This window comes from Bos grunniens, chromosome 20 (genome assembly GCF_055505025.1).
Source record: "Bos grunniens cultivar Pamir isolate PY7600 chromosome 20, Bosgru_T2T1.0, whole genome shotgun sequence".
Classification (NCBI taxonomy): Eukaryota; Metazoa; Chordata; class Mammalia; order Artiodactyla; family Bovidae; genus Bos; species Bos grunniens.
In genome coordinates, this window is record NC_141184.1 from 67,188,570 (window position 1) to 67,202,476 (window position 13,907).

The 13,907-nt window shown below is 44.1% G+C and overlaps 1 protein-coding gene and 1 long non-coding RNA gene across 3 annotated transcripts in view; one reads left to right on the plus strand and one right to left on the minus strand.

Moving 5' to 3' along the window:
* ATP6V0E1 (ATPase H+ transporting V0 subunit e1) overlaps positions 1–6,839 on the minus strand; it is a 30,344-nt gene extending 23,505 nt beyond the window's left edge. Inside the window, exon 1 of the mRNA XM_086362188.1 lies at positions 6,673–6,839. Within this exon, the coding sequence (XP_086218314.1) occupies positions 6,673–6,776 (104 nt within the window). The 5' untranslated portion in view covers positions 6,777–6,839. The remainder of the gene's footprint in view (positions 1–6,672) is intronic.
* Positions 6,840–6,893: 54 nt separating this feature from the next.
* Positions 6,894–10,480, plus strand: LOC147350580 (uncharacterized). Of its 2 annotated transcripts, none has more exons than XR_015148988.1 (4): positions 6,894–7,098; positions 7,222–7,472; positions 7,810–7,897; positions 9,059–10,480. It is a non-coding gene; the product is annotated as an uncharacterized LOC147350580 (long non-coding RNA). The 2 variants fall into 2 exon arrangements; XR_015148987.1 differs by lacking the exon at positions 9,059–10,480 and adding an exon at positions 8,437–8,520 and having other exon boundaries at positions 6,904–7,098.
* The last annotated feature ends 3,427 nt before the right edge of the window (positions 10,481–13,907 follow it).

A 13,907-nucleotide genomic window follows, 5' to 3' on the forward strand; every position in this document is an offset into this window, starting at 1 on the left:
ATACCAAGGGAACATTTCATGCAAAGATGGGCTCGATAAACGACAGAAGTGGTATGGACCTAACAGAAGCAGAAGATATTAAGAAGAGGTGGCAAGAATACACAGAAGAACTACACAAAAAAGATCTTCACGACCAAGATACTCACAATGGTGTGATCACTCACCTAGAGCCAGACATCCTGGAATGTGAAGTTAAGTGGGCCTTAGAAAGCATCACTACAAACAAAGTTAGAGGAGGTGATGGAATTCCAGTTGAGCTATTTCAAATCCTGAAAGATGATGCTGTGAAAGTGCTGCACTCAATATGCCAGCAAATTTGGAAAACTCAGCAGTGGCCATAGGACTGGAAAAGGTCAGTTTTCATTCCAATCCCAAGGAAAGGCAATGCGAAAGAATGCTCAAACTACAGCACAATTGCACTCATCTCACACGCTAGTAAAGTAATGCTCAAAATTCTCCAAGCCAGGCTTCAGCAATAGTGAACTTCCAGATGTTCAAGCTGGTTTTAGAAAAGGCAGAAGAACCAGAGGTCAAATTGCCAACATCCGCTGGATCATGGAAAAAGCAAGAGAGTTCCAGAAAAACATCTATTTCTGCTTTACTGACTGTGCCAAAGCCTTTGACTGTGTGGATCACAATAAACTGTGGGAAATTCTGAAAGAGATGGGAGTACCAGACCACCTGACTGGCCTCTTGAAAAACCTATATGCAGGTCAGGAAGCAATGGTTAGAACTGGACACGGAACAACAGACTGGCTCCAAATAGGAAAAGGAGTATGTCAAGGCTGTATATTGCCACCCTGCTTATTTAACTTATATGCAGAGTACATCATGAGAAACGCTGGGCTGGAAGAAGCACAAGCTGGAATCAAGATTGCCGGGAGAAATATCAATAACCTCAGATACGCAGATGACACCACCCTTATGGCACAAAGTGAAGAGGAACTAAAAAGCCTCTTGATGAAAGCGAAAGTGGAGAGTGAAAAAGTTGGCTCAAAGCTCAACATTCAGAAAACGAAGATCATGGCATCCGGTCCCATCACTTCATGGGAAATAGATGGGGAAACAGTGGAAACAGTGTCAGACTTTATTTTTCTGGGCTCCAAAATCGCTGCAGATGGTGACTGCAGCCATGAAATTAAAAGATGCTTACTCCTTGGAAGGAAAGTTATGACCAACCTAGATAGCATATTCAAAAGCAGAGACATTACTTTGCCAACAAAGGTCCGTCTAGTCAAGGCTATGGTTTTTCCTCTGGTCATGTATGGATGTGAGAGTTGGACTGTGAAGAAGGCTGAGTGCCAAAGAACTGATGCTTTTGAACTGTGGTGTTGGAGAAGACTCTTGAGAGTCCCTTGGACTGCAAGGAGATCCAACCAGTCCATTCTAAAGGAGATCAGTCCTGGGGGTTCTTTGGAAGGAGTGATGCTAAAGCTGAAACTCCAGTACTTTGGCCACCTCATGCGAAGAGTTGACTCATTGGAAAAGACTCTGATGCTGGGAGGCATTGGGGGCAGGAGGAGAAGGGGACGACAGAGGATGAGATGGCTGGATGGCATCACCGACTCGATGGACGTGAATCTGAGTGAACTCCGGGAGTTGGTGATGGACAGGGAGGCCTGGTGTGCTGTGATTCATGGGGTGGCAAGAGTCGGACACGACTGAGCGACTGAACTGAGCTGAACTGAATGGTACTGATGCCACAGTTTACAGGTCTATTCCAAACCCATCTAAAACTGAACACACAAGGCTGCAGCAATAATTAGCTTTGATCCCCAAGTAACCGCCCTACCTGATAGTATTCTCTGCAATGAAATGATACTATGCTTTTTAGCCTTGATCTCTCCCCATGTCCATTTCTTTCCGAAAAACAGTTAAACCTGGATCTTTGAGCAGTTGAACTCTGACATTTTAAAAAACCCAACTTGTGATATTCTTTTCACTTTCTCTTTCTAAAGGCTCCCCTTTGAAATCTCCTACTCCCGAAAAGTTCCACCACTTCCATCCCTCAGATTTGTCATCTCCTTGCTCATACCGCCCCTGCACCTGCAGTCACCAACCGACAAGGATTAGTTCTTTGTTTTTTGGCTGTTCTCGGTCTTAATTGCGGTATGTGGAATCTAGTTCCCTGACCAGGGATTGAACCTGGGTAGCCTGCATTGGGAACATGGAGTGTTAGCCACTGGAACACCAAGGAAGTCCTTAACACCTTTAAGGCACGCCCATCATCTGTAAGAACGATTTCCAATTATGGCATCTCCACACCCCACACAATACACAAGACTATCTCCTAGAAGGAAGGGAGCAAATATCACAACTCCTACATGTGATGAGTTTAACTTATCCTTTAGAAATTCTGTGCATGTGTGTGTGTGTGCATGCGTGTGTGTGTGTATACATACATATAGACACACACATATATATTTTCCCCCCTGTGTGTGTGTGTATACATACATATAGACACACACATATATATTTTTCTCCCGTGTGTGTGTGTGTATACATACATATAGACACACACATATATATTTTCCCCCCTGTGTGTGTGTATACATACATATAGACACACACATATATATTTTTCTCCCGTGTGTGTGTGTGTATACATACATATAGACACACACATATATATTTTTCTCCCGTGTGTGTGTGTGTATACATACATATAGACACACACATATATATTTTCCCCCCCTGTGTGTGTGTGTATACATACATATAGACACACACATATGTATTTTTCTCCCGTGTGTGTGTATACATACATATAGACACACACATATATATTTTTCTCCCGTGTGTGTGTGTGTATACATACATATAGACACACACATATATATTTCCCCCCCCTGTGTGTGTGTGTATACATACATATAGACACACACATATATATTTTCCCCCCCTGTGTGTGTGTGTATACATACATATAGACACACACATATATATTTTTCCCCCCTGTGGTTAATACATTGGCTTGTCCATTCACTCATTCAACAGACTCAGTGTCCTGCATGTACCAGGCTCTGGAGAGAGAGGAGAAAACAAAAGGGATGAAGTTTAGCAAAGAAAAGGCTCCTGGTGAGAGGGTATCAGGTTCAAAGAGGACAGAGGCCTGGGTGGCTGAGCACAGCAAGGAGAGCCTGGCAGGAAGTGAGGTCAGAGGTATCTTACAGCCTCTGAAAGGAAAAGGGAAGCTATTTTGGAGGGATTTGAGGAGAGGACTGACAAAATGGGGCTTCCCTGGTGGCTCAGATGGTACAGAATCTGCCTGCAGTGCAGGAGACCCGGGTTTGATCCCTGGATTGGAAAGATCCCCTGGAGAAGGGAATGGCAACCCACTGCAGTATTTTTGCCTAGAGAATTCCATGGACAAAGGAGCCTGGTGGGCTACAGTCCATGGGGTCGCAAAGAGTAAGATCCAACCAAACAACTAACAACACTGACAAAATCTGATCCAAACTGTAATAGGATCTCTCTGCAGGGTGAAAACAGACTTGGGAAGAGGAAGCAAGGTGAAAAGCAGAAAATCCAGTTAGAGGAGAGTTGCACTGTGGACCAGCCTGGTAGCAGTATGGGTCGTGAGAACTGGTCAGACTCTGGATGTATCCTGAAGGCACATTCTTCAGCAAAATATGTACCTCACACATGAAGCTTATAATATAATACATAGATAAATAGGCTTTAAGGGTTGCACTACCAAATTTTGATAGTTTCATAATAAAAATGTTTGGAGATCTATAAAATCAAGTCCAGCTTCTCACCTGTCATCAGTTCGCTCCATTCCTCCTCCTCACCCCTCTACTTTCAAACAGCATTTCGCTCCTGAACGTGGGCGCCCTAGTGTCCCCAAATGCATGTTTGTTTATCCTCCATCCCGAGCTCTTGTTCATCTCCTTCCATTCCCCTGCCCCAATCCAGAACCCCTCCCTCCATCTTCCTCTTCCCCAAAAGGCCATCTCAGAGAATGGGAACAGCTGAGGCCCCTTTGCACTATTCATTTGACACTGGAGAGCAAAGGTCCCTCGTGGGAATTCCCTGCTGGTCCAGTGATTAGGACTCCGAGTGCCCAATGTGCTGGGGAACTAAGATCTCGCAAGCTCAGAGGTGTGACATGGCCAAAAAGCACGAAAATATCAGTTCCTGGTGTGCTTTTTTTCTGAGTTATGGTCTGCTAAAGTATTTAGGGGTAAAGTGTCACAATGACTGCAATGTGTGCTCAAATGGTTCAGCAAAATTATGTATGTATGTATGCACACCTGGATTCAGAGACAAAGCAAATACAAAGCAGATATGAATGCCAACATTATTGAATCTAGGTGGTGTTACGTAACACTTACACTACTCTCTCTTTCTGTATGTTTAACAATGTTATGTCTGAAAAAACTGGAGCTGTGAACCCTTGGCACACTAATCCCCGCGCTCTGTCACCACCCCCTCCCCCTCCTCCACAAGTTTTTAGAGAATCTCTGGATTCCAAGAGGAGAGTGGGAAATCATAAAGAATAGGATCGGTCAGGAACCAGCATTCCAGGTACAGACTTCATTGTATTCCGCCCTTTTTCCGGTGCAGAAAAGATGACAGTAAGGGGCTTGCTTTAGGTTACACACAGATTCAGAAGACCTTTTTCCCTTTTGCCCCCATTTTCCCCCAGTTTCACGAGGTCCTGAAATCCTAATCACCCAAGTTCTGCATTTTGACATGCAGGGATCTCAGAGAAGAAAATTTAACAGCAAAAACTCCTTTCTCTCCTTCTTACACATCACCTTATCTCCTTAATGAAGATGTTTTCAATTCTCAAATCAGAAATGCTCTCCTGCATTAAAAATTCACCAGAGTCCTTGAAGCAATTCAGCTCTTCCGTTAACGTGTCTTTTCAGGAGGTAAAACAGAACCGGTAATAATTTATTACTAATATTTCCATTTTACAGTGAGGAAACAGGAACATGGAAAAGTTAAATTATCCAAGGTCATAGGGATCATCCAACTGGGAGCAGTGTTTCTCAAACTATAATACAGTAACTCCTAGGAGACACCTTGTGTTTTAAGACCTGTTCGATCCTGCCAAGAGCAGGAAATAACAAGGGCTGGGGTGGAGGCTATGAATCAAATCTAACATATTACTAGCAGGTCGAACGTGAATCGTAACCCTAAGACTACAAACTGAGTAACCCATGGACCACAGGAGGCATTTCATTACTCTGGGTTAGAGCAATGGCATCAAGACCCAAGGCTGGGCACAGCGGGCCCCAAATGGGGAACTTCAAGAAAGAAATGGTCAACGCTACCAGCACATTAATAAACGCTTTCTGAGCATGGAGGCTGGAAAGACAGTGGGCAACGAAAGAGCTGAAGACAGAAACACAACAAAAGAGCACTTTGTTGTTCTCTAAATCTAGCAGGAGAAACAAGCCCAAGAAATTAAATTTGGTTAACACACATTGTTTTACTAACCTGAGAATTCTCATCTATTACAGGCTGTAAAGATGACCCTACATAACTGATGCCATCCAAGGCGGGGAGTAGAGAGGAGCAGAATGGGTGGACCTAATGCAACCAGATGATAAATTCACCTACAATGTTTACTTTTTAAACAAATTATGATTTACTTGTAAGCTAGATGAAAGGAACGGGTCTAACACAAGTTTATTCCAGACAGTAAAAGAGGTTCAGGTCACAAACTATTAAGAGCATTTTCTTTCCTTTAATAAAGGCAACAGATCACTCAACAACCCTTTACTGAATGCCTACTATGCATGCAGAGCACTGTGAAGTCACCAATTAGTTTCAAAGACTAAAACAAGAGATGGTGTTCCCCAAAATCTGTGATTCATAATAAGCTTCACCCCACATGATCTTGCCGCTGAGAAAAAATGACTAAAAGGCAAAGAGGAACCAGAAAGAGGGTTTCCAAAGCTCCTTTGAAGATAAGACTATTTCATACCATAATAAAGTTTACTTACAAAACAGATAAAGCTCTATTTAACCAAGAAGTCGGGGGAGCGGGGGGCGGGGGGAGTCTTTCTTAACCAATCATTTTAAGAGCTTGTTACACTCATACACAAGTGCGGGAGCGCCCTTCGAAAGGTATGACGCAGGGGTTTCTTAACAATACCTCCTGATCTTCGGTAATTAACCTCGCTCCAGATCAGGCCCCAACTAGCTCCTGGCTCCCACTAGATGCAAGGCCTGGGTTCACGCTGCGGCACAAGGGTGTGCTGTGCAACTGCGACAGCCTGTGAGGCAGAGAGGTCAATTTCTGTTTTATTTATTTGATCCGTCCCTTTAAAGTGTAGGCAAACGAAGCCTCATTTGGGTAGACAGCGGGGCTAAGGCGACAGCCGTCTGGTGACGAGCCCCAACTTCTCCTCGAGGAGGGATACATCCATTTTCGACGGCAACGTCCCCACACACGGACGTGCGGAGAAAAAATTTCCCTAAAGCTTCTTCCTAAGGAGGATCCGCCGGAGGCCACCCTCCTCAGTTCGGGCTAGGAGACACTGCGGCTGCCGCGACAAGGAAGTCGGGGGGCGGCCGGGGGATCGGGGGCCGAGGCCTGACTGCAGGGCGGGATCACCCGGGCAAGGTCTCCGACCGGCGCCGTCGCCCCTTTCCCCGCCCGGCCCAGCGGGTTCTCACCGCGCTTCCCTCCCCAGGCAGGCCTGGCGCACTTACCCCCGGTTGGGACCCTTAGGGATGAACCAGGGCACCAGGAAGCCGACGATGCCCCAGAACACGCTCATCACGATGAGAGGGACGGTGAGGCCGGTATACGCCATGGTTGCTGCGGGAAGCGCCTGCCCCGGACCCGCCGCCGCACTCGGGTCCCACCCGGAAGTGTCAACTCCGGCCGCGGGACCTGCGCGCGCAAAGGCCCGCCCCCTGCGTCTCCACGTGACCGCGCGCGGGACTCCGCCCCGCCCTCCGCTGGGAACCCGCCGGGCTCCTGCTGTGTAAGACACTGTAGAGCCCCAGAGCTAGAGAAGTGTGTCATCAGGGGCTCAGCAAAGTTTTCAGATAAGAAGGTGGCCCTTATAAGAAAAATGTAGTTATTTACAGCCTTATCTTCTTATGCAAGAAGCATATTTAGAGAACTTCATCGTAAGTTTCTGTTCAGAATTCTGTGTGGTAGCCACTGGGTCATGAGCTTTAAGTGCTTGAGTTTCGTTTTGAACACCTCACGACAGCCTATGACGCCGTTTAATTATTATCCCCACTTTGCAGGTGAAGAAACTGAGGCCCAGAAAGGAGGTTAAGGATCTTGCTCAGGGTCACATAGCTACTAAGTAGCAAAACCAAGATTCAACCTTTGTTGGTGTGATTTTCAAGGCCAGTGCTCTTAACTACTGCCCTACTGAATGACGTGGACTGTGCCAGGTTCGGAGGGTTACAGGAAACAGACACACCTACCCACAGGGAGTTCACAGGCTGGTGAAAAGATGGACATTGAGCAGGCCACTGAATGCAGTGTGAAGGTAGGTTGGACCACAATGCATGACTTTTCCACCCCAAGCCAGTCTTGAGCTGAGCCTTGAAAGAGGGGTAGGGATTAGCTAGGGTAGTAAGAAGAAGTTAACAAGGAATTTCTGATGCTTGCCAAGGATTTGCACACATGTTCAGTGTATGTGACAGCCTTGTAACAAAGGAAGAACGTAATTCTCAGAGAAGTTGATAGAGCTTTCAGGCAAAAGCAAGATGGAAAGCGAATCTATAAACCAACCCAGTGTGCTTTACCCTGGACCATGATTTCGCTGTGACAGTCACATTTCCCTCCCTTGAATTACCTCCTGATTTCTTTCCTCATTCAACTAGAATGAATTTTTGGATTAAATGGGAAGTTGGACCAAAGATCTTTGACATCTCTTCAAACATGATTTCAAACCTTTACCTGAAGGACAAGGTAGGAAACCAGTTGGTCTCTTGTGTGCTCATCCTGCCCCTTCCCAACAACTCAGTCGCAGCAGAAATTCTGTTGTTCTTAAGTTCCATTCCCGGCACCACCTTCAAAAGACCTGTTTCATTCTGTTAATACATGTCTTGTGGCCTTGTACTTGTTTGTGTGTATAAATCAACCAACCCTTTAGTAGAAGGCAAACTCCTTGAGAATGGGTGCTGTTTACCTGATCTGTCTTCCTTAGAAGCATTTTATGCCTAGAATGTGCTCAATAAACGTTTGTACAGCTGCAATGAATAGTTAAGAAAGGGTGACATCAGCCAGATCTAAATTAGAGAAAAAAGCTTGGTCTTTCTTTCCATTTCTTTTTTTAAAAGCTTATTTCTAATTGTGGCATACAAATATACATAACATGAAACATACCTTCTTAACCACTGTTAAGTGTACGGTCCGGTAGTGTTAAGTATCTTAAAACACAGTTGTGCACCAGATCTCCAGAACTATTTTATAACCACTAAACAAGTCCCCATTCTTCCCTCCCCTAGTTCCTGGCAACCATCATTCTACTTAATTGTTTCTATAAGCTTGACTACTCAAGATACCTGATGTAAGTAAAATCATAGAACATTCGTCTTTTTGTGACTGGCTTATGTGTCACTGAGCATAATGTCCTTGAGATTCATCCGTGTGGTAGCACATATCAGAATTTCCATCCTTCTTAAGGCTGAATAATATTCCACTGTATGTACACACCACATTTTGTTTTTCCATTCATCCATGATCGGATAGTTGAGTTCCTTCCACTTTTTTGGCTATTGTAAAAAATTTCCCCCTTTCTTAAATTAATGCAGGTGTTTTAAGTTGATCTTGGTAAGTCTACCTTTTGCCTTGCCTTCCTGGCAGCCTCTCTGAGAAGCAGATGTCAGGAGCACAGGCATGTAGCTGTTCAGACACTGGTTCTGTTCAGACACTGGGCTGAAATCTGTTTCAGCCGTTGTGAAAGAGAAAACACTTTAATCTGGGTATTAAATATGTGGGCTAGTATTGGCCAATAGCACCCTCTATCAGTCAGTCTGTCAAAAACATTTTATCACACATTCCAAGTGAAAGCTGTGGAGAAGGCCAAGAGCTAGGATTGTGTGATGAAGAAATATTCTCTGGTTTCAGGTCTCCTGTAAGAAAAAAATGAGACTTTGGGCAGCATGGTCCCAGGACTGCTGGAGAGTCCTAGAGACTCTCCCAGTGGGTCGGCCAGGTCCTCTCTTTTCTAACCACCAATCGATGTGACGCTGAATTTGACACTGAATTTTCTTCCTTCGCTTCACCAAGAACATCATTGCAACAGGTTGATTGCAGAAGCATTATATGAATCCATTTGTTTTCTACTAAGCCAGACATGAAAATCTGTATGCAGGTCAGGAAGCAACAGTTAGAATTGGACATGGAACAACAGACTGGCTCCAAATAGGAAAAGGAGTACATCAAGGCTGTATATTGTCACCCTGCTTATTTAACTTCTATGCAGAGTATATCATGAGAAACGCTGGACTGGAAGAAGCGCAAGCTGGAATCAAGATTGCCAGGAGAAATATCAATAACCTCAGATATGCAGATGACACCACCCTTATGGCACAAAGTGAAGAGGAACTAAAAAGCCTCTTGATGAAAGCGAAAGTGGAGAGTAAAAAAGTTGGCTTAAAGCTCAATATTCAGAAAACGAAGATCATGGCATCCGGTCCCATCACTTCATGGGAAATAGATGGGGAAACAGTGGAAACAGTGTCAGACTTTATTTTTTTGGGCTCCAAAATCACTGCAGATGGTGACTGCAGCCATGAAATTAAAAGATGCTTACTCCTTGGAAGGAAAGTTATGACCAACCTAGATAGCATATTCAAAAGCAGAGACATTACTTTGCCAACAAAGGTCCGTCTAGTCAAGGCTATGGTTTTTCCTCTGGTCATGTATGGATGTGAGAGTTGGACTGTGAAGAAGGCTGAGCGCTGAAGAATTGATGCTTTTGAAGTGTGGTGTTGGAGAAGACTCTTGAGAGTCCCTTGGACTGCAAGGAGATCCAACCAGTCCATCCTAAAGGAGATCAGCCCTGGGATTTCTTTGGAAGGAATGATGCTAAAGCTGAAACTCCAGTACTTTGGCACCTCATGCAAAGAGTTGACTCATTGGAAAAGACTCTGATGCTGGGAGGGATTGGGGGCAGGAGGAGAAGGGGACGACAGAGGATGAGATGGCTGGATGGCATCACCAACTCGATGGACGTGAGTCTGAGTGAACTCCGGGAGTTGGTGATGGACAGGGAGGCCTGGCGTGATGTGATTCATGGGGTCGCAGTGTCGGACACAACTGAGCGACTGAACTGAAGCCAGACATAAAGGAACTGTGCACAATGTCACTCTTTTGGCTACATTTTTTGGTTTTGTTTTGGAAAAGGGAGTTATTTTCTATAAAAACATTAACATGTTTTGGGTTTATTTTTTTAATGAATTAAAATCTTACAATGTTAATGTCTAACATGGTGAGTTATTTTGATAGATGTAATCCACATAATAAAGGTCTTTGGGTCCTCAGTAACTTTCATTTATTTTATTTTTGACTGATCTGGGTCTTTGTTGTTGCGAGTGGGCTTTCTCTAGTTGAAGTAAGTGGGAGCTGCTTTCCAGTAGCGGTGTGCAGGCTTCTCATAGCAGTGGCTTCTCTTACACGGAGCATGGGCTTTAAGGCGCATGGGCTTCATTCAGTAGCTCTGGTGCTTGGGCTTAGTTGCTCTACAGCTTGTGGAATCTTCCTGGACCACGAATTGAACCCGTGTCCTCTGCATTGGCAGGGATTCTCCACCACTGGACCACAGGGAAGTTGCTCAGTAATTTTTAAATTAGAGGAAAAGTCTCAGAGGCAACTTCAGTAGGATAGAGTAAACAGGAGTGGACTGAAACATTACAGTGCAAACCCCAAGGAGCTCCTAAACAGGAACACGGGGTTACAAAGCCACAGTCGGAAAGCTCCTTTCCAAGTTGATTGAGAAGGTTAGAAGTTAGTGGAGAAGCGGAAACTCCAGCATAATTCACTGCTGTTTGCTCTGCTCATATATAGGGAAAGTGTACTGTGGGCTGACGCCACCGATTATGGCAGCTACCATTTTTTGATGGCCACTCATCAGTCATTAAACAAGGTGCTCTGAATTACCTGTCTCAGTGCTCACAACACCTAAGTAGGTGTTATTAAATTCATTCTACATATTAAAAAAGAGAGGCTCAGATTTGTAACTTGCTCAAAGACTAGCTGTTTTAAGAGATAAAACTGGAATCAGTATGTAAGTCTTTGTAGCTCGTATTCTTCCTAGTAAACCATGCTCCCTCTTCTATCTCAAATAGTAAATCATCAAAAGAAAAAACCCCTTAAATTATATACTACTTTAAAAGATAGAGACATCTAACACATAAGATGAGACCTTTGAAAACCTGTTGCAGAATTAGCTGCCCTCATATTAGGGATAGGCTAGGATGTGGTTGATTTAGTTATTTCTGATGGACAAATAATATTTTACTTATATTGATGTGTATTTGTATTGTAATTATGGTGTTCAGGAAATAAATCAACCTCATATAGCTATTTACATTTGGATGACCTGCCATTCTCATGAAGACTTATTCATGGACCGGACTTTAGTAAAAACCCAATCATGTATGTATAGAATATTTCTAGAAGGATACCAAAGACTGGAAACAGTGACTGCTTCTGGGGAGAACTGAGTGACTTAAGAGTCAATATGACAAGGAAACCTACTTTTCACTGTATACCTTTTGTACTTTTTTATGTTGTACTATATATGCATGTGTGCATACTAATCGCTTCAGTTGTGTCCAACTCTTTGCAACCCTATGGACTGTAGCCTGCCACTCTGCTCTGTTCAGTTTTTTTCTTTAAAAGAAAAAAACTAATTAAAAAGAACAATGAACAAAGACCCAAGCCATTACCAGATTGGAACTGCTCAACTCTGTAGTCTATAGCATCAGCAGAGTACAGAGGACTAAAGTCCTGCCTGGTTCCCAGATCTGATTACTTCCTTGCTTACCCAGCTCACGTGGAAAGCCCTGTAGCTGAACATCTCAAACCCCAGTGCACTGTGAAAGCAGACACTCAGAAGGAGTTATCTGAAGTGTGAAAGTTTGGAGTCTTTCCAAAATAACACAGGGGGACTCACTCACGTAAGTGGACATCTACAAATTTGATGAAAAGGTCAGTAGGAAACTACTTAATTCAAACTCATTCCAGGAAACATGCTAAACCTCCCTCCCCAGCCTGAACCTTGATAAGCAGGCCCATCCAGCTGGCATTCTACAGCCCCAATTTCCTGCAGCAGCCCAAGCACAATACTGCTGCCTTTAAACCCTCCCGCTTTGGTCAAGAACCAGCATTTATCCAAACTCCCTGGAGAAAAACTTTTCCCTGTATTCCTGCAGACAAAGCCACTGCAATCTCCTCAGAAAGACAGTAGCTATCACTTGCTGAGTTCTCTATGCTCTACACACGGTATCTCAAGTAGTAAGTCTTGACAACTCTATTTGGTAGGTACTCATTTCATCTCCATTTTATAACCATACAGGCCCAGAGAGGTTAGGCCATTTGCCCAGGGTCACACAGCTAGAAGATGACAGAGCTGGGGTTAGCTCTCAGTTGATGCCAAATTTCTGCTCTTGATCATGCACTATTATTCACGTGACTGATGATAAGAAGTCTGGTGTGATTTGGGGGAGATGACAGTTCTCAAAACTTACCTATCACTTGATCATGTTGCTGAAAAGAAACCAGATCTGATTCCTAGGAAATAATCATCATTTAAGTGTAATGGTGAGAGTAACGGTTGGAGCCTAGGGCCGAGACCAGGAATCAGAAGATACTATCTTACTATAAATTTAACCTAGTTTGAAATCTTTTATTCAGATTTGGGGGCCTAAAACATGTGTTATCAAGAGTGAAGACAAAAAGAAACAAACTCCAGCCCTCACTGGTTGACCTGTTCATTACACCTGCTAGACACACAGCTCAGTGCGCTGATACAGTTGCCATGTTTTGGGCACCTACTATACTTTATGTGCTGTGATTTGTAGACATCCTGATCCACAATTTCCCAAATTTACCTAGTCATAAGTATCATACAAGGGCCATGTGAAGAGGTCTGAATAGACCTCTCTCTTCAGACCTACTGCATCACAGAATCTCCAGGCAAGGAGGTAGAGACTGTTAGCAAGCACCCACATTGACTCCTAAAATCAGGAGGGTCTGGTGGACTGCTACTTTAATTTTCAGTCTTGAAGATCAGTGTTTCTAGCTTCTTACATAAAATAGGGAAACAGAGGCTCATAAAAAGGGCTGACCAACGACCAGAACAGGACTTGATTCAAGATTCATCTGACTCCAGAGCTGGTACCATTCTGCTCACTGTTAAATCAACGCTGCAGTCAGAACATGCATATTGAGTTCTGTGGTTTGTAATCTTATCCATCTTCTGTGAAAAATCATTACTTGAGTGCAAGGTGAATGTTAGAACTGGAAATACTGAATAATAATAGCAATATTAGAATTTATACACATACTTTCGAAGTGTGCTCAGTAATAGCCCATTTGATCCTGGCATTTTATTTCTGCATTTTCCGTGAGACAGGAAGGCAGTGCAAGTATTATTTTCTTTTGGCTCTGACAGTAAAGAATCTGCCTGCAGTGCAGGAGACCTGGATTTGACCCCTGGGTGGGGAGGATCCCCTGGAGAAGGGAATGGCTACCCACTGTATTCTTGCCTGGAGAATCCCACGGACAGAGGAACCTGGCAGGCGACAGTCCATGGGGTCACAGAGTTGGACACAACTGAGCGACTGACGTCTTCTACCGAGAAAATGGAAGCTGAGATGAGCAGCTTGCTTGAAGGCCTCTGACCACCCAGTGGCAGAGCCGCGACTGGCACTTGATGGCTGGTGACAGCGCTCTCCCCACTACAGCACTA